At 34.5% G+C, this 21,675-nt stretch overlaps 1 protein-coding gene across 4 annotated transcripts in view; it reads left to right on the top strand.

Moving 5' to 3' along the window:
- Nucleotides 1-21,675, top strand: part of LOC128858998 (optomotor-blind protein) — a 72,593-nt gene that overhangs the window by 30,295 nt on the left and 20,623 nt on the right. For all 4 annotated transcript variants that reach the window (XM_054095647.1, XM_054095646.1, XM_054095649.1 and 1 more), the window contains exons 2-3: nt 11,419-11,565; nt 11,712-11,788. In XM_054095647.1, coding sequence (XP_053951622.1) covers nt 11,434-11,565; nt 11,712-11,788 — 209 coding nt within the window. In that variant the 5' untranslated portion in view covers nt 11,419-11,433. The remainder of the gene's footprint in view (nt 1-11,418; nt 11,566-11,711; nt 11,789-21,675) is intronic.

The following is a 21,675-nucleotide window of genomic DNA, read 5'->3' on the forward strand; positions in this document are numbered from 1 at the left end:
GCAGAAAGTAAAAAAAAAACCGGCAAATAGCGCTAAAGCCAAACGCGAGCGGGTGTTCGCCTGCTGACTAATTAACATTTCTGCAGCAGCAAGGCAAAAATTATCAATAAAACCAAAAAGGTAGGAAGACAAGTTTGTGCTGAGGATCTTTAAAATGTGCACATACACACACATGCATAAATATTTGATTATGTGTGTGTGTATACTCTCCATGCATATCACTTCATTTGCACGCGCGCGCGTCAACGGTGGCGATGACATTATTTAGAGAAAGCGTTAAATTATTAAGGCGAGACAGGTACACTTGAGGACGCCACAGACCGCCATGCTAGCTGAGCTGAGCGTGTGAAACCGGCATTCCTGGCTGTTGAAGAAGTACAGGACGACGATGTGTCTTCGCCAGTGCGCGTGAATGCGGGCGGTCCAGCAGATATTTCAAAGAAGTTAATAAAGTGAAGTAAAACGAAACAAAAAATATATATGAAAATACAATAAATTTGCGCTACCAACAAACACACTGGCTGGATGGCTTATTGTGTTGCATTGACGGACCGACTAGTAGTTAATCTGTTCCGCCTTGCGCTGCGTAGCTTCAATTGAGTCACCTTGGCCGCCACTGCAGCTCCTATTTGCTGCTAATTATTGGATTACGTGTTCCTTGGCCATTTTCCCCCCGCCAGATACCACAGTATAGCAAAACTGCGATGAGGGACTAGCCACAACAGCGAATCGCCCAAATAATGCATAGACATTTATGGCTTATTGTTTGTTTTCAGCAGTTAGCAATTTTTTATATTCTCTTCTTGCTTTGCAGTTGATAGTTTAACGGTAGTGAAATCGGGTATGCTTGAATATGGGCGGGGCGAGTAGAATTTCACAGGTTATTGCAAATAAATAAAATATAAAAAAAAAACACTGTTGACTGAGTTCGGCTGCCCTAAGGCACAGTGGCGCCATTCAAGGCAATATAACAGAGAAGATTTGATCGGCTGAGGTTTAACGGTCTGTTTAAAAAAAATTCACTCGATGCCCACAGATTCCCACTATGGGGAACAGGAAATATTGGCACCCTTCTATACAAAAATGTCTTAAAACTGGCACTTGGCCTTGACGTATCCATTTCGGACTTCAACGAGATTGTGTTGAAACTCTTCGGCTCCACAAAAAACTGGTTTCTTATAAATCTCAAGCGCTTTCTTTGAAGTGCAAGGCATTGGCTCTGGAAATGCGGAATGGACGTCTTAAAAAGGGTTTCCTAAAAATCTCAAGCGCATTCTTCGAAGTGCGTGACACTCGAAGTGCTGAGTGGAGGCTAGTTCCACTTAAATCTCTGCAGCCTCAACATAAATCGTTGTGCATGCCTTAAAATCTGGCCGTTGTTTAGCCAAAGGTTGAGTATGCCCATGGGAAACCGTATATTAGAGAGGTACAGCAATTTTCAAGCTATTTTTTCAACGAATACCAAGTTTTCACCAATGCAAAGGCGACACTCTGCAGGTCTTCTGCTTAGTTCTACTAGTTGCTACTCTAGTCTTCTTCTCAACTTGCGAAAACAGGAAACTGGGCAGGGATGGTATGCTTCTATTTCAGTTCTGTCTCAGACGATTCCCTCACGCACTCGTCTGTTGCCTCTCTTTCCAAATAAGTACTCCGTTCCGGTGCTCTGCACAGTTTGACGCTGCATTGTCGAAGAGTCTGTAGGGATCTTTGACATATTTGAACATTTTCTACGTCTTAAGGGTCTCCATCATAGCTTGATGAGTTCTGAAAGAACGAATTTCAGAAGAGTTTTTGATAGAGTCAAAGCGATATAACTCAGACCCGCCCCTGGTGTGAATTCATACTGTTTGCACCTAAGCTTTCTCTGACCTTAACCAAGTATCGTCGGAAAACCGCTTTGGCTGATAAGTGAGTGGAGCTACCTCGACATAGTTTAATTGGAAAAAGAAAGAAAAAAACCGCTTAATATATTTGAGGCAAAACTTCTACGGCAATTCTTGGACCGGTGCGGATAGATCACGCCAATTATCGCCTACGATGAAAGCCTAGCTGAGCTAAACGACTTCCGCATCGCCGACTACATCAAGCTTCAGCGTCTTAAGTTTGCTGGCCATATTCTGAGGATGGACCCAAACGAAATTGTAAAAAAAGATCTACAATAGTAAGCTATGTGGGACTTATAAAAGGAGTCGCCTAAGGAAAAGCAGTTAACGACGGCGCTATGATCTTCAGACTGCAAAGTGGAGGATGTCTGGATCGCGATCGAGATTCTTGGTCGAAGTTATTGAGGGAGTCCAAGGTTCAACCCGAACCGTCACGCCAACAATGATGTTGAAATCAATTGGAATAAACTAGAGCGGCTGGAGTTAAATTTTTCCTCTATTTTTTACCTAAGAGGGCCTTTAATGAAAAAATCGAACAAAGAATCTTAATAATAGCAGAATCCGCCGCTGCACGTCGTGAAGTGCTCGCGGAACGATGCTTCAACGATTATAAACTCAAAAAAAATTAGAAAAAGTAGCTGTTTCAATATTTTGATTTCCCGAAGACTGCGACATTTTCCGCTGAATGAAGATTTGGTAGCTCTGCTGGATACAGTTGCTTTGAAAAATAATCATGGAAAACGAGCCATGGAGAGTGAAAGGAGAGTTGGCATCCAAAAGTTGCATCAAGAAGTACAAAATACGATTGCAGCGGAAGATGTAATGTCTGAACTTTACGAAGACTTCCTTTTAGTCTCACGAACTCATACTCAAAAGCTACTCAAAAGCTATTTAGACCCTTATTTAGTCTGAAAAGAAATATATACATACGACCGGCAACGCTCATAATGTTCTATGAGCTGATATTGGTGAGTTGGTATGCGAATAAAATATCTGCCCAGCGCTGGATAGACTAAGTGGAAAAGATCAAGGCATTTCTAGTTGGCGACTCTTTTGTGGACAAGAAACGCAAATCGCCATTTGAGAAAAAATGTTCTGCGATTTTCTGCAACCTTTGAACAAATTGGTTGATGAAAGATAGTAAAAGATTCTACGATCGACAGAAATAAGATATTTAAAATGAAATTCGGCCTAAGTGTGCGACTCTGTTAATTCAAATCATCTAATTGTTCTGTCTATATAATAAATCGTAAGCACCTAAAGCATAAATCACCTGTTGAAGTCGTCTTCTGACTTTTTAGTTTGTACGAGTTTCCGTAGTTTGCTTATGCCACTCTACTCTGTACTTTTCTTTAGATTCATTCGAGCTTGCTCAAAACTTACCATAAATGTGGCCCACTGTCTTGCTAAAACCGATTATGACTTCATATGTGCGCCCCCTGGACGAGAGCTAAGAAGTAGTGAACACAAACACGGTCAGCGTGTGGTTGGGGGCATTTATTTATTAGCCTGAGAACTAAAGTCCGAAATCCATGGCAAAGTATAGCCTTGCAGAGCACCGAACGTCAGGATAATTGCCGGTTAGCCGTTGCGCGCGCGATTTCGTTGATGGTTTGTTGGCGCCAGGCGTGCGGCGTACAAACAAACACCTACTCGAGCAGCAATCGCAATCGAGTTCGAGAGCTTGTTTGCTTTAGCCACAACTACCGATTGCTCATAAGCTGAAGTACATACAACACTAGTTAGTTGCCTGTTGTTATCGTTATTGTAGGTAGTTAGCCAGTTATGCTTGTGCATACAACATGTTGATGAGTCTCATTTCATCCCAGACACCACTACACTCTTCGCCGCCGCGCCGCCTTGACTCGGCGACGACGCATCCATTGAATGAGCTGGGCTGGAATCAGCATCCTCAGTGAGTTTGTACGTATATGTGTGCCTGCCTGGTATTCTGTATCTGTTCTTTCTGCATTTGTCTGTCCGGATAACTCGTTTCGTGTATGATTAACAAGCGTGCTGAGTGTTGGGCGGTCTCGACGATGGCGATGATGGTGATGGTGACGGTGACGGTGAGGGTGACGCCGACGACGGTATTGTGGATGCCACGACCGTTGCTGGTTCTAATTTGCCTGGTGATTTATTGAAATCAAATGCCAAACAAGGCGCCAACAACCGCACACAGTCACATGGAGCGTGAGGTTGTACATACAACAATAATAACACCAAGAACAACAATTTCAATAACCACAACGTACGCGACACGTCTTACCAAAAACGGTGCGCTCCAAACACGAAATGTTAGTGTACACAAATAAGTAAAAACGCTTTGCAAATTAAGACAAATCGATCAGACTGATGATTAACCTTTGTTGTTAAAGTTGACTGCTGTTTGTTATTTGCTTGTTTGTTTGGCCTAAGCCCCACCCTTTCATCAGTGCCAGCATCATGTTTTGGGTTCTAATTGCCATTTAGTTCAGGTGTGTGTGAGATCGAGGCTGAGGTGTTTGTGTTTTTTTTTTATTTATTAAGAAAATATAACATCGCTGAAAGGGGGACGGGAAATACTTCTGGGGCATCATATTTTCATACGAGAGAGAAGCAGCACTGCCACATTCCTGGATTATCTTATGCGATGCTTCATTGTCTGCAGTGTTAAGCGAAAAAAGCTCTATGCTGTGAAGATAACAATTTTTTATTTTTTCTTGCCGAAAACTAAAGAAAAAACATACATTTTGCGGGATAGACCTCAGAGAGGCAAAGATTATTTACAATTTTTAAAATTGAAATTTCGCGTTTTATATTTCCAATTTCCTTCTCTATGCTGCTACAATGGGAGTTAAAGGAAACGCTGATGATATAAAGTTCAATGATCGCCGAGGATTTTTTGGAAACACCTAGTTACTCTTGTTGTTATTATATAGGCGAAACATTCCCTATAAATGTTTGGAGGAAGAGCAGCTGAAATCACAGTCCTTGGTAATGATAAGACCAGATTGATCTATTGTGCGCCCTTAATTACTTAATTATAATTACTATACCGAGGAATCGAACCAGCTCCTTGGGAGGGAGCAATTCTAGGATTCTGTGTCTCCTGTGGCCTAATGCCTCACAGTTCGTGATTAAGTGTTCCATATACTCCTCTTCATCACAGCAGAACCTGCATAACCTTGTGCTAGCTAATCCTATTGTGTTAAAGAGTTTATTACAGGCAAAAGTGATCATTAAGTGCTCGACAGAGTAATATGAATGCCTTTGTATCTAGGGTTAGAGCAGATTTTGCTCTGTTGGCATTGAAGTTCAAAAACTCTTTGGAGTGATTAAGGCCACTTGTGCCGTTGCAGTGTTCCCTGATTTTAGTTTGGGTCCATTTTTTAGTTTCGTGTTTTAATTATTGTATATTATTTTTGTTAAAGTCGAAAAATGGGGTTAGCCCAATAAATAGCCCTTCTGCCGCTTTTCTGGCATAAAAGTCTACCTTATAGTTTCCTTCGTGTCCCTCATGTCCTGATACCCCAATCAGTGAGACCTGATTATGAGTGGCCAGTTTGTTGAGTGCATTGTTACACTCTATTAGGACTTTTGACTTGAATGTGAAGCTATTCAAGGCTTTGAGAACCGATTGGTTGTTCGAAAGTATTTTAATTTTTTCTTTCTGGAACCCTCTTTTGGATATAATTTCCACTGTTTCCCTTATGGCGAAGAGCTCCGCATGCAAAATTGTGGTAACTGTACTTAGTGTTAGAGATTTGTGTGCTCTTGGCCCCACTATTCCTGCTCCTACTCCTTGGAGCGTTTTGAAACCATCTGTGTACCATTTTTGTGAGTCATCATTTATCCATGTTGGGTTAGTGTTCCACTCTTCCCTAGACGGAAAGATAACCTTGTATCTCTTTACAAAATTGAGTATGGGTTACGTGTGGATATTCGCCTGGGTTATGCATACTGCATGTTGAACCCTGTTCAAAATATTGAGGTGTCCAGTAAGAGCTCCTGGTTTAAGTTTTTCTTTCATATGAAAAGAGAGTGCTTCCTTCCTCTTGTGCTAAATGTAGCGGTGGTAAATTTAAAAGCGCTGCCAAGCCTGCAGTTGTGGTAGTTGTCATGGTCTCTGTTATGCTTAGGCACGCCAGCCTTTGTAGTTTACACAGTTTTGATATAGCAGTAGTTTGATTTGTTTTAACTCACCATACCAAATCCCCATATAGTACAACGGTCTTATGATTTGGGTATAGATCCAGAAGGTCATTTTAAGGTTCAGACCACAGCATTTACCCAACAGTTGTTTTGTTGTCCAAAGGTTTTTCGTTGCCTTTATTGTTACTGAGTTGGGGTGAGCCTGCCAAGTGAGTTTTTATCCAAGATAATTCCTAAATATTTAACCTCTTCCTTTAGAGGTACGTGTATTCCATTTATTCCCAGGGTGGATATATTTAAAACCCTTTTCCTGGTAAATAGGATAGTAGTGGTTTTGGAAGGGTTTATTGACAATCCCTCTTTTCTACACCACTCCCAGGCATCCTGCATTAAGTCCTTTATGGTCCTTTCATGGTTACCTTTAATTATTGCAGAAATGTCATCTGCATCACAGTCCTTAGCCGGATATAAGTCTGGGTCATTCTAAAAACGTGAAACCGCCTACATTGAGAACGCTCTTGTTCTGCTTCTCTACCTCTTCTCATTACCTCATCCGCTCTCGCTCTATTAAAAGTTCCATTGCCTAGGGAATAATCAGCTAATAGTATTTTCTCTTTTATTCCTTATGCATTCAATTCATCGACAATCAAAGTTATTCTGATTATATCGCATACGTGCAGCCTTATCTCAATTTTTTTTCGCTCGTTTTTTTTTTATAAATTTTATTACCACATTTTTAATGTCAATTTTAATTTGAAAATGCACAACTCCATACTTTTTGCCTTTTAAATAATAATAAAATTGTTTTGCTACTTTTTCATAGTTTTACAACATCATTAACCACATTCATTCAATCATTCAATCGCCTCACATTCTTCAGGCCAGCGTGTTGTCATGTATGTGTGTGTGTGTGTGCATTTAAAAATCACAAATATGGCAACACTGTCAGAAACATAAATATTTCAATTTCATTTCAATAACCGTTGTTGTTATCGTCTATTATTCGTTAATGACGCTGGATTCAATGCTGTTAGAGTCAGTTGCGATAATTAATGCAATAATAACTACGGCTATAAAAACAACAACGAGCCGAGCGGCATGCACACTGACAATCAGTCAGGTAATAAACGCTAATAATTGTCATTTAAATGATGGCATAAAAAACTACTTACGGGTGTATGTGGGGCTGGTAAAAATCACTCATTGATCAGCTACTGCAATAGCAACAGCAACAGCAACAACAAGAACAGTGCCAATAATAACAAATTGTAAGCTCGAAATGTTGAAATGTTAAAATCGTACAATAATAATAATAAAATGATTGGCGCCCTGTGAGATTATCGTAAAATACTGACACATTCATGCACACATATTTTTATATGCATACACTTATGCATGTATGTATGTATAGAAATGTGGCACCTTTAGCGGCAAAGCGGATGGGGTGGCGGAAAATCTGAAACCTAGTCCAATTAGACTTGAAAGCGGTTTTATATGAACGCCTTGTGGCTTGCCACTTTTGCGTTACTTACTCATGACGGACTTGAGGCAGTTGGAGTAGCGTTTGTGGGTAGTTGGTGGCGCACAGTGCGCCGAACGAGGATTGGCGGTGAACAAAAATGTATGAATAGATTATTTGAAGAGGAAATATTGTAAACAGGCGGTGCTTTGCAATATTTTAGAATTGATTGAGTTCATGCGATTATTTTGGTTATAAAAAGTTGTCTGAGTTGTTTATTACAGATTCTTAAGTAGGCATATAATTTTTATATTAAATAAATTTTTAGCTATAAAAATTACTTATAAATAGCTCTTATTTTTTCATATATTTAAAATTTTTATCTCACAAATTTTCAATTTTTTTCTTAAATTCTTAATTTTATACTAATTATTAATTACCTTTTGCATACAGTCAATGTCAAAGGAAAATGCACTCCACATATCTATAATTATTTTACAAAAGCACGTTCACACTACAACAAAAACCACATAAAATAAATTTTCAAACTTCGTACAACATTTGGAAGAATTGGCCAAACTTTCGTCAAAATTTCAGTCTCTTTACTTAGAATTTCTGAAGAAATTTCAAGTGCGCAATTTTATAGCTCATTGAATTTTAAAGTTTCAGAAGCTTGCCTGAAAATATCAAAATTTGTACTCAGAATTCCTGGAAAAATATTTCACATATGCAGTTTAATAGATAATTGAATTTTGGTATGGCAAAGTGCAAGTTTCAAGTAACTCCCAAATCGCACTGATTTTTGAGAACTTTTTTTCGGTCGCAGCCTTGCGCCTTTTCTCCATTTAGCGCCTACTCAACATTTTTTATATGCATGAAAATACACAACACCACCAGCAGCAAAAACTGTCAAAAATCGACGCGATTTTCAATCCACTTGAAGCTTACATTTTATTGTACTATCAATGGGCTGCAATTCTACTTACAAGAAATTTTTCCAGAAATTCTTAGTAAGAAGTTTGAAGTTTTGAGGAAAATTTGTCGAATTTTACAAATTCTATACAAAGTTCGAAATTTTGCTTTATGTAGTTTTTGTTGTAGTATGAACTGTATTAAACAAAATAAAAAAATTTTCAAATTAAATAAATAAATAGTTAACACATTAATGTCCTTCATATTTCACACCTTTTTTACACTTTTCTTTTTAACCTATAAGATTTTGGTTTTTTGTGTTTTTTTAATTCTCCTAAATCAACGCAGAATTTTAAATAATAGTATTTATTTAATTATAGATTCTAAACATATATATTTTTTTTTCAAAAATTATACTTTAGATAGTTTTTTAACATTCTGTGGTTGTTAAAGGGGTCCCATTGGTCTAGAGCTCGAAAAAAAATTAAAAACGATATTTAAATTGTTTAGGCTTTTTATTTAATTTCTTTTACATACAAAAATGAAAAAAAAAAATTTTAATTTTAATAATTTTAAGAATTGTGCTGAAGTTGACTCGTTTCAGTTTTTTAATCAAAAAAATACGAAATAATTAAAATAATAATATGATTCTAGTACGGCAATAGCCATTGATGTTGTGAAGAACATATTGAAATTTCAGACGACTCGGTTGAATAGTTTTTTTTTTTGTTTTTTTGACAACACCAGGTGGATAAAAGTTGTTTCAAGATAAATGGGTTTAAAATTTGAGGTACAGGAGCGCGCGGACCTCCATCCCACTGTAAGCAAATTTAGTTAGCCCAACTACAAACCACCGCTGCCACCTCGTAGCCCCATCACATGGACAGTTAGCACTTAACTAAGTCATCTACTCACTTTCAGTCGGCCGAACTAAAACAAATATATTTAACCATAATTTTAAGCCAACTGACGATTTAGGCAGTACTAAAATGATTTTGGCAGCCAAGTGTTAACATGACGCTAAAACAACAACACCAACTACAGCGTATGCATATAGTATGTATTTGTATTTGTAGGTGCACAAACAGACATCGCATGCAATATTTTGTGTTCGCCGCCACTTTTGTTTGTGGTACACAGGAATCTAATACTAAATACTTATTTATGTATGTGTAATGCATTTGAACGTACGTGCGATTATTTATGGGAATGCCTGTGAATTGAGAATGCGAGCACTGTCTTGTATTTTTGGCCACATATTGGGTATAAATAATTGCCAATTCATTGCAGTTGTCAATTGGTATTAACTCGCGAATATATCTAACTACCCTCAATGGTATTGGTTTCTGGGCAGAAGGAATGAGAAAAGTTATTTTTGCGAGCGCAGAAAAATGTGGCAGATAACGACACTGATATGCTCAATTTTTTTCTTTTGACAATTACTCTAATGATTGTTTGGTAAACAAGTCACTCAGCTGTCGGCATTTGGGCAATTTTATATTATTTATATTTCTAAGTTGAATTTGTAGTCCATATTTGTTGACGGTGGGTGGTAACTTTTGATATTTCAAAAGTAAGTGAATGACTTCACTAAAAACTAATAATTTTCTTTTGATTGAATTGTTCTCCTTTTATTGTGCACACTTCATGAGAAGTAATAAATTAATACGAATAATTGTCTGAACCTGCCAATTAGGTCTAAGGCATAAATCACTCTAAGTGGCATAAATGTAATGTACCTAATTTCATAATATTTGTTCCTGTAAGGATTTGCTGCCACTGATCCACTTTCAGCTGTAAGAAATGAACTCAAATTCGCTTTCAATCATTTTTTTTATTTCTCTCTCTTTCGCTCGATTGTATGTAATTGAAGTAAATACCCCACTTTGCTGAGTCTCTAATCTTTGAGAAATTTGTGATTATGAAGTTGATATCCAACATCGATACTCCACTTCAATTGATCTAACAGTGGCTTGCAATTTGATGCAGATTGATTTTGCAGATGAAGGGCTTCAGAGGTATTTTTGAATTTATGAGCAATTTTCTTGGCATATTCAAAAACTTAATGCATAGCCAAAAATTTGTGATATGAATAGAAACATCGAACAAAAGCCTAATAAATTAAGGCTCTACCTCAAAAGTTTTATATCTATAAAGAACTAGCAGGTGGTATCGGCCAATGGCGAACATTAATCATTTTTAAAATATCGAAAATTGGCCGATATGACGTTGCGTATAATTGCTAGCAATTTTTTGAATAGACTTTTATTTTTATGAGACTATTTCTTGCTGAGGCCGTCGTAGCCGAGTGGGTTGGTGCGTGATTACCATTGGGAATTCACAGAGAGAACGTTGGCTCGAATCTCGGTGAAACACCAAAATTAAGAAAAACATTTTTCTAATAGCGGTCGCCCCTCGGCAGGCAATGGCAAACCTCCGAGTGTATTTTTGCCATGAAAAAGCTCCTCATAAAAATATCTGCCATTCGGAGTCGGCTTGAAACTGTAGGTCCCTCCATTTGTGGAACAACATCAAGACGCACACCACAAATAGGAGGAGGAGCTCGGCCAAACAGCCAAAAAGGGGGTGTACGCGCCAGTTATATATACATATATATATATTTCTTGCTGAGAAATCGCAGTTTCTTTTCTCGAATAAGGAGCTCTGATTGTTGATGAGCAAATTCTTTTTTTTTTTGTTTTTTTTTTAATTATATAACTTTTTGGTAAAAAATAATGCTTTACATTTTTTTTCTTCGTTAAAATTTTACGAATTTTCGATTACAATAATTTTTTCTCATTCCACTTGATGCTTAAACAATTAATTTAGTTGAAGTCTTAAAATTTTCATATTTTTTTAAATTTATTTACATACCCACATTCACACTTAAGTCATCTTTTCCTTTATTATTTTCTTCATCACTCACTTGCTCTAATATTTTTAATATAAATATTTTTTCATAAATCTGAATTTCCCACTCTAATGCATTTTTCTCTTTTCTCTGTCTCTCTCTCTCTTTCTCCCACACAGACGATACTCAATTCAATGCATAAATACCAGCCACGTTTCCATTTGGTGCGAGCCAATGATATACTAAAGCTGCCGTACTCAACATTTCGGACGTATGTTTTCAAGGAGACGGAATTCATAGCCGTTACAGCATATCAAAATGAGAAGGTGAGAAAATTTTGATGACGAATTAGTAAATAAAAATGTACTGTGTATATTTTACATTTCTCTAAGTTTTCCTGAAATCATTTAACGTATATTTGCTGCCTCTATATCACTCTATCTCGCTCTCACTCACTCTCTTTCTCTTGCAGATTACTCAATTAAAAATCGATAACAATCCTTTTGCGAAGGGTTTTCGTGATACTGGTGCTGGCAAGCGGGAAAAGAAGTAAGTATCACTAAAGTTTTTTAGACAAAAAATACAAAAACCAAAAAAATAAAAACAAAAAAAAACATATTAAAACTACGCTGCATTAAAAGTTGAGCTGCATGAAATTTAATCAAGAAACTCGACGGTACATACTTCCTCTACCAGTTTTTGGAAAGCCGCCCATTTTCACAATAAGTAGACCGCTGCTGACTAGTCAACCTGACTTTCCATTAAATGCGCTGTCAAAGCAATGACATTGCAAGTCGTACGCCTGCCTATGTCAGCAGTCAAATGACTAGCGTTTTTCAGCTATGCCATCTCTGCATACCCGCCAAAGTATTCCTCGTCGAAAAGTATAGATAGCAGTAATTTCGAATAACTGACACTAGTAGCGGTTACAATTTCGGTGAAAGCAAATGCCAACACCAGTCACGATGATTGCTCATTTACTTGCCAAGTGTCTTCCATGCGGAAGTATTCTTAACTCGCTCCATCGGCCATCAGCTCTCACTCCAGGTCTGCCGCCAATGCTGGCCTCTCACTCCTGTCGCACCAGTCACTGCACTTCTACTACTGTAAATGATATATCCAAGTCAATTTCTTAATACCTTGGCTGATATTTATGTGAAAGTGGGCGTCAACTGCTAGCCAACACGGCGAGTTTACTGGTTGGCTGCTTCGACTGAATTGCGGAATTTGTTGTTTGACTTTTCAGCTGTGGTTGTCTGCCTTACTGCCTGACAACTTGGCACGCGAAATCTGTGTTTGAGCTTTGAGGCGTTGCCAATGTTTATTGAGTTGTCATTTTTGTGTAGTGAAACTGAATATCATGACAGTTGACAGCTGCAATACGCCCACTCAGATGACAACAGCTGTGTTGGTGACAAGGACAGAGCGCGAGAACTATGGGTGGTTGTAGAGAGCGTAATAAAATATTTTGGAGAAGAGAGAAATAAAATTAAGAGGAACGAAGTTGTGAAGTGGAATGGAAGGAAATGAAATCGAAGGGAATGGAAAGGAAGATAATTAAGTGGAAGGGAATGCAATGGAAGGGAACCAATGGAATTGAAGGAATAGCACAAAAATGGAAAGAAATGAAATGAAAGGAAAGACGACAATTTGAACTAAAATTAAGAGGAATGAAGTTGTGAAGTGGAATGGAAGGGAATGAAATCGAAGGGAATGAAATGGGAGGGAATTAAGTGGAAGGGAATGCAATGGAAGGGAACCAATGGAATTGAAAGAAAACAATTTGAACTGGCATCGTAACTGGAACTGAACTTGAATAGGAATCAAATTGAAATGACCATTCTGGACTTTTGTTATAGAAACTGGCCAAGAGTGCAGCGTTTTGAATATTCGTTGAAATGTATTAAAGCAGAAAAGATAAATTACAATAGAAAAACTTGATAAGGTATAGCATAAAATGGTAAGGTACGAAGCGCAGGGGAATGAGTTGGTATGAATAAAATTTTAATGAATAGGATGACAGGTAATGGATTAGATTTGTGGGTACGCACTCAGTACTACACCCGGATGGATTACAGTGGAAGGAATAAAGAGACAGAATAGATAGGGTTAGTAGTATTAGATGCATTAATGAATCTTAAGAGATCCGGAAGAGGACGAGTATACATCGCACGCCAACAGCCTAAGTCTGATTCTAGAAAACGTCAGACAGCTACAAAGAAAATGCTCTTCCGTGTCCTCATTCCCACAACAGGATAGACATATTGGGTCGCCAATGATTCACATGATATGTCTATCATGACCACAGGCTAACCACAGGCGTTGTGCCCTTCCCTTGAGGGAAGTTCTAGGAGATAGGTCGCTAATTTCCTGTTTGGTTCTTTCACAAAGCACTTGTCTACTCTGCAGGAGCCCAACTCAGACCAACGTCTTCTATGAGTAGACCTCATGAAGTCGTCAATCGATGATGAAGAGTTGATTCAATGCAGAATTGACACTTAGAAAGGGTTCAGGGCCTAGTTGTATGCTTGCAGAAACTTGATTAGCCAAGTTAATGGAATGAAAAGGAATATGGTGAAGTGGTATGAAATGAAATGGGATGGAATAGGTTGCGGAAATATAGTAAAAGAAAGGAGTGAAATGGGAGCATTAAAAAAGGTATGAAGCGAAGAAATGAAAATAAGAGTCATGGGATGAAATGGAGTGAAACGAAGAAAAATAAAAGAAAATAACTGGCATGTGATGGTCTACATTCATTATACGAGGGAGGAGTTAAATGAAAAAAATTGAAATTGGAAGTGGTAAATAGGGGGTGTGAGGAGCTTTGAATGAACCTAATGTGGACTAGGGAGAGATGAAATGGAATCGGATAAAATTTAGTTAAATAGGGAGGAATGAAATAGAACTGGAAAAGATTGATATGCATAATAAAATGATGAAATTATATGAAAAAATGTTATGAAGCCAAAAGGAAGGTTGGAAAGTGGTACGGGTTGGTCTACATTCATTAGGCGTGGAAGGAGTTAAATGGAAAAATTTTAAATAAGATATTGAAAATGGGAAATGGTGCAGATAACTTTGGAGTTGGGAGAGGTGAAACGTAATCGGATAAAAAGTAGGTAAATGGAGAGGAATGAAATGGAAATGAAAAAAGTTGATATGCATAATAAAATCTTGAAATTATAAAAAAAATGTTATGAAGGGAGAAGGAATGCTGTGATGTGGTATGGGTTGGTATAAAATGAAATGGTGGAAATTTAAAGGGAAAGGAATGGATTAAAATGGGGTGAAATTTTGTGAAATGGGGTGAAAATTTCATGGAATATAAAGAAAACGCACTGAAATGCATTATTTAAAAAAAAAGTTTGTTTTTCGTTTTTTTGATACAAATTTGACGAGCCGATCTGGTTTGGGATGACAATGGTACCATTTTTCTCAAAAAAAAATAAAGCAACTTAATAATTGATAGAAAGTTTTTTCTAATCGCGATTGCCCTTCCTTAGGCAATGGCAAACCTCCGAGTGTATTTCTGCCATGAAAAAGCTCTTCATAAAAAATATCTGTCGTTTGACACTCTAGGTTGCTCTCATTTAACGATTGGCTGTTAGAACGTTTTTTAGAGAGAAATCCGCTCGAATGGGATTGATGGTCTTAATGTTCGAACTGGGAATCACAACAAAGATTTTCAGATTATTTTAATTATTTTTTAAACACATTTTTTAACACAATTATAATTTAATCCTCCGTTGGGTATCGGGTTCTGCCAAAGCTTTTTCAACTTTGGACGTGAATTTAACATATTTCTATTATAGCTAACGACTTGAGCTTCCAGGTAGCTTCCTAAAATTTAATTTTCTATCGATTTATGTAGACAACCTTTTAAAAAGGATTTTCGAGCAGAACGAAAAAAGGCCCGACCCGGGTGCGGAGGTTTAAATATAAACTAATTTTACTGTACTTCACATTCGCTTACTAATTTTGATCAGTGTCTACACCATCTTTGTCGCCTTAATGAAGAGCCGGAACAATTTGAGCATCACTGGTGCGGGTACTCATTCTTACGTGCAAAATCTATTATTCACTTGCTTACTTTACCAAAACATAGCATTAATCGCTGTGAAAACTCTTCCTACCGCCTGTCGCCTGCCCATCAGCATCACTGCTCTCCACTCATCCCATCCATTTCTGATTTGTCATTGCCTTGCTTCCTGATTCTCCACGCACAGCAGAATTGAAAAATCGAACCAAAAAAACCAAGCAACTCAATCACTTCAATACCTCCCTAACTGAGTGATTATTAGACTTTTTACTTATGTGTCTGACTGTGTGATTGACTGGCCAGTTGGCTGCAACGCCGACACACCGCCAGATAGGCAATAGCAGTGCGTGACGCTCGTACACACCGAATGAGTTCGCTAACTAAAGCAGAATCATGCATCCTGTATCCTGCAGGACTTAAGTTGGCTGTCATACATTTCAATGCTTCCGAGATTTCTCTGCTATTTTCTTTTTTTGGCTGCCATTGTCATTTCCACAGTTTATATGTATAAACATACATTCATTTGTATGCCGCAAGGCGGCATGAAAGGAGACTGCCACCCACCCGTTGAATTGCTGACACAGCTGCTTCCGTCACTACGAATTCTTCCGTTCGACTGCCATTCTCCCTCGCGTGGGTGGGTGGTTGTGAAATGATGCTACCACAGACAAATTTTGGACGTACATATATGAGTGTACATTTGTATATGTAACTACGTATATGTGTGTGTGTGTGCTCTGCACACAATCAAAAAGTCAAATTTGCAATTGTGCATGTTTGTTGTGGCAGGAAATTAAAATCAATCAATCAACATGGATTTCCGCTTCCTGTCACTGATACGTACAGTATTCCTTCGTTGTAGGATAATAAGAAACTAAAAAAGGAAAATGCCCAATGCTCAATGCTGGCATGAGAACTGTGAAGAAATTGTTTTTGTTGCTCCAAAATGCTATTGCTGGATTGGATTTAGGGTCATCTCGTCGCATTCAAAGTGATTGAAAGCTCTTGCTTACAAAATGTTTTCAGGATTACTGCGGTCGATAGCAGATTATGGAAGCACCAAGATAGTGAAATGCCGAGGTGTGGGCATAAAATTAAATGCCAATGATATGAATGTAGTGAAGAAAAATTTCTTTAAAAGTTTTAGAAATATTTAAAAGCTGCATAACAAATATTTTCATTTTGACGTAATAAATATTTTATCAAAATATCGAATGTGAATTAAGATTAAGAACTAAATTCGTCATTGATCAATATTTATTAAAAATTTTTTTACTTCAAAAATTTCACATCGGTTTTTGCAGTTCTGAAGTTGCAAAATTTTATTTTCAAGAAGCATTGATAGTATCAAATAAATTCATCATTCAAAAAAAAAATTTGAATTAAGAAGCACCAAAAAATCTTACTGGTTATATTTTTATCCGATTAAGCCGACTTTGGTTCTTCTTATTAGATCTTAATTTATTTTTTTAATACTTTCAATAAATCAGTGATTGATCACGGCATAAATTATAAAAAATCCAAAAATTCTAAATAAAAAATGTTCATCGAGAAATCCCTATTAATTAAAAACTAAAATATTTTCCCAGTGAAAATAATCTTAAAAACTAAACTAAAAACATTTTTAATATTTAATAAAAATAAAATTGAAACTATGACATTTTTTAGCCGAAATAATTATTAGATTTTTTTAAATTTAATAAAAATAAATTTCGAAATATTTGTATAGCCACAATAAAATTAAAAAAATGTTCAAAATTTAATAAAAATAAATTTCGAAATATTTGCATAGCGACAATAAAACTAAAAACTATTTAAATTTAGCAAAAATAAATTTCGAAATATTTGTGAGCCACAGTAAAACTAAAAAAAATTTAAAATTCTCCAAAAAAAATTTCGAAATATTTGTATGACCACAATAAAATTAGAAAATTTATTTAAAATTTCTCAAAAAAAAATTCGAATTATTTGTAAGCCACAGTAGAGATAAAAAAAATTTGAAAATTCAATAAAACTAAATTTCGAAACATTTGGAAAGCCAGAATAAAACTAAAAAAAAATTTTCAAATCTAGTAAAAATAAAAAATCGAAAAATTTTAAAGGCCACAATAAAACTAAAAAACTCTAAAATTTTATAAAAATAAACTTCGAAATATTTGTAAACCACAGTAAAACTAAAAAAAAATAAAATTCAATAAAAATTAATTTCGAAATATTTATTAAATTAGAAATTTTTTAAAATTTCATAAAAATAAAATTCGAAATATTTTCACAATAAACCTAGAAATTTTAGAATGTAATGAAAATAGAATTCGAAATATTTTATGACCACAATAAAACTAAAAAAGAATTTAGAATTTCATAAAAATAAATTTTGAAATATTTGTATAGCCAAAACAAAATTTTAAAAATGTTAAAATTTAATAAAAATAAATTTCGAAATATTTGAAAGGTCACAATAAAACTAAACAAAATTTTATAAAAATAAACTTCGAAATAGTTGTAGAAAAATTTTAAAATTGCACAAAAATAAAATTCGAAATATTTTTATGACCACAATAAAATCAAATTTTTTTTTAAATTTAATTAAAATAAAATTTGAAATATTTGTATGGTAAACATAAAATTAATGAAATTTTAAAATGTAATAAAAATAAATTTCGAAATATTTGCATATACATTACATACATTTGTATACAATTAAAAAAATTCAGAATTTAATAAAAATTAAAATAAATTTGTCAGCAATAGGTTTTATAATAAATCCCGTCATATATTTTGGGGCATAAATTTCTAGTTACCCCCACTTTTCGCTAAACTCGTTGCATGCGCTAACTTTGTAATACTTTTTTTTATATCTTATTACAAATAATTTACTTAAAAAAAATGAACTTATCAATCACTCGCTTGCGTCTGCCTCACACTGCTTCTTGACTTGTAAGTGACTTGTATGTGTCAACGTTTGACAAGTGTCAGCTGTCAGCGTAAGCATTGCGCATCAAAGCGTGCGCTTGCACAACTACCATGCCAATTGTCTACGCCAGCACAAACTCCTGCCTCTCCAGCCACTTTTCTGCCCTCTTAGTGCGCTAGCAAGCTGCAACCCCTACCCTTGTAAATCACGCGGCACTGCCGCCGCCACAACCAATTTGACTAGATTTGTGGCAATGATAGAGTCAACACAACCACAAATCAAGCGTTGGGGATGATGGAAAAGTTAAGGCAGAAAATTAAACTGGCATGCCAGTGAAGGGACAAATGCTCGAGGATGGATGCGAAATACTGAAGTGAATCGCAAATGATCAGCTGATAGTTAATTTCGCGCAGATTGGCCTTAAAAGCATTGCGATTGTCATATCAGTGGCAGCAAGAGGAGGGAGAAAGGCACTTCTTCGAATGCAAGTATACGCATAATACGCACATGCATATATGTATACATAGATATGTATGTGTATATGGTATATCAGGCATTAAAAACGCTGTAGATCTAATCTTCGTAGTCATGCCAGTCACTTTAGCGCTCCCTTTTGTTTGACTCTTGCGCGTATCTTTCGCCCTCGGCAGGAGCAATGCGCTGAGTCACTTAAAACGAAAGTGAATGAAAAAATGTAAAATAGTCTATCATTGACGCACATATCTATTTATGTAGAGAGTAGCCGCGTTGTTTGCCTTCCCCGCTTGCGGCATATCCTTAACAAATATCCTGCGTTAACGCCGCTAAGCGCCCTAAAGCAATTCATAAGCGCTTTTAAGTGTTTTCCTATTGTTTCCAGCACTCCATTACGACCCGTAGACTCTTCCACGACGTTGGCATCGGATTTCCGGTAATTTTTGATAGAGTAATCAATTGAGTTTGTCGATGGAGAGGGAAAGTAAAATTGAAAAGGAAAAATTTGGCGTCTATAGAAGTCTCGCGTAATGAAAATATTTCGTTTAGAATTAAAGTTTTTGCTAAATAGAAATTTCGATAAGCAAAACTGAATTTCAATTTCAATTCATGCACCAAATTCTTAGTCTGCTTCACGGCGCACGATTGCTGTTATTGTCTACCGGGTTTATTCTGGATTTCGACGATGAAAAATTTTTAGGAACTTCGTTGTTCGGTTTATGATGAATTTTTTGGTGTCAAATTGGTAAGGTGAATATATCTACACATTTTGAAAATATCTGAGAATGATTTATATATTTGGCACAAGAATGCAACTAAAGTGGCAATGTTCGTTATATGACTAAAACTCTATTGCTTAAGAAAATCTATAATGCGGTTGTTCAAAGAGAATTTGGTTTTGTATTTTAAAATCCATAACACAAAAATAACTTGAGTTCACAAAAAAAAAACACGAAAAATTACAAAAAAATAAATAAAATTTGAACATATTTTTTTTTACGCATTACAACAATTTTTTTTAAATTGTTCAAAAAAATTAGTAAGAAAAACTATGTTCTAAAAAATGTTTATATTCCGAAAAAAATATTTAATGACAAATTTAATCCAAAAACAACAAATAATAAATATAAATAATAAAACAAATACAAAATTGGAATGAATAAAATTTGAAAATATGTTTTTACAAAACTTCAATAAAAATGATACCAAAGCTGACATGATGAGATAAAATATTTGAATATGTTAACAAATTTGAGCTTTCTAAAACTTTAATTTTCAAATTATTATTATTTTCTTAATAAAGTTTTAGTATAATTAATAATTTTTTATAAAGCAAATCCAATTCAATTTTCTTTTTAAACACAAGCCGATACAAAGTAGTAAATTTTATAGAAATGTCTGAAATTTTGGAAAAAGAAATTTTTAATATATATTTAATAATTTTTTTTTGTAAAAAATTACAATTCTTTAATACAATTTTTTTTTTTAACAAGAGAACGAAATATTACTAAACAAGTAAGTTGTAATGAAATGTCTGAAATGGTGGCAATTTTTGAGAAAACCTAAAGAAGTAAATTTTATAGAAATGTCTAAAATTTTGTCAATTTTGAAAAAAATTATTTTTATTTAGAACATTACAATTTAATAATCAATTTTTTTTTTAACAAGAGAACGAAATATAACTAAAGAAGTAAATTTTGTAGAAATATCTGAAAACTTTCCAATATTTTGCAAAAATAATTTTTCTTATATACAATATTTCAAAATTTTTTTGGAAAGTAAATCCAATTTTTATAATAAACCGAAATATAACTAAAGCAGTAAATTTTATAGATAAGTTTGAAGGTTTGCCAATTTTTGAAAAACAGTATTTTTATTATATTTTTAATCTTTTTTTATAAAGCAAATCAAAATTTTTAATACACTTTTTTCAAGAAAGGATACCGAAATATTACTAAAAAGTAAATTTTATAAAAATATCTGAAATTCGACCAATTTCGGTAAAAATAATTTTTATTATTAAATATTGAATAATTTTTTATAACGTCCAATTTTTTATAAAAAAAATTTTGAAAAAAGATTAAAGCAAGAGACCCAAGCAGTAAATTTTATAGAAATGTCTGAAATTTTGCCAATTTTTTCTTAATTATTTTTATTACTTCTATTACAAATTTAATAGTTTTTTATAGAGCAAATCCAATATTTGAATGTAAATTTTGTTAAAATAAGAGGCCAAAATATAACTAAAGAAATTTTATGACAATGCTTGGAATTTTCCCAATTTTTGAAAAAAATATTTTTTATTATTAAATATTTAATCATTTTTTATGAAGCTAGTTTTATATAAAAAAATGTTGAAGCAAGATTAAAGCAAGAGACTGAAATATAAGTAAAGAAGTAAAGTTTATAGAAATATGTGAAATTTTGCGAATTTTCGAAAAAATATTTTTATAAAGATTTAAATACAATATAAAATAAATTTTTATTATTAAATATTTAATAATTTTTTATAATCAAATCAAGAAAATCAATTTTTTTATCAAATTCTGTTTTTTAAACAAGGGACCGAAATGTAACTAAAGCATTAAATTTTTCAGAAATGTTTGAAAGTTTGTCAATTTTTGAAAAAATATTTTTATTATATATTTAATGATTTTTTACAAATGAAATCCAATTTCTTAATGCTATTAGGAAAGTTAATAATTTCTAATAAAGCAAATTCAAACTTTTAATAATTTGTTTTTGAACCAAGAGCCGAAATATAACTCACCAATTTTTGAAACAAATTATTTTTATTTATCAAAACCAACTAATGCGAAATTTTTGCTTATAAAAATGAGTTTCGAAAAGTTTACTAATTTATTTTTATTTTGTTCAAATAAAAACATACTTGTTCTATAAATTTTTAATTTTTATTTTATTAATTTTTTATTGATATTTTATTTATATTTTTATTTTATTTTGTTCCAAATAAAAAATTTAAATTTCAAATTAAAAATTAGGACTGTT

This window comes from Anastrepha ludens, chromosome 3, assembly GCF_028408465.1.
Source record: "Anastrepha ludens isolate Willacy chromosome 3, idAnaLude1.1, whole genome shotgun sequence".
In the NCBI taxonomy this organism is placed as follows: Eukaryota; Metazoa; Arthropoda; class Insecta; order Diptera; family Tephritidae; genus Anastrepha; species Anastrepha ludens.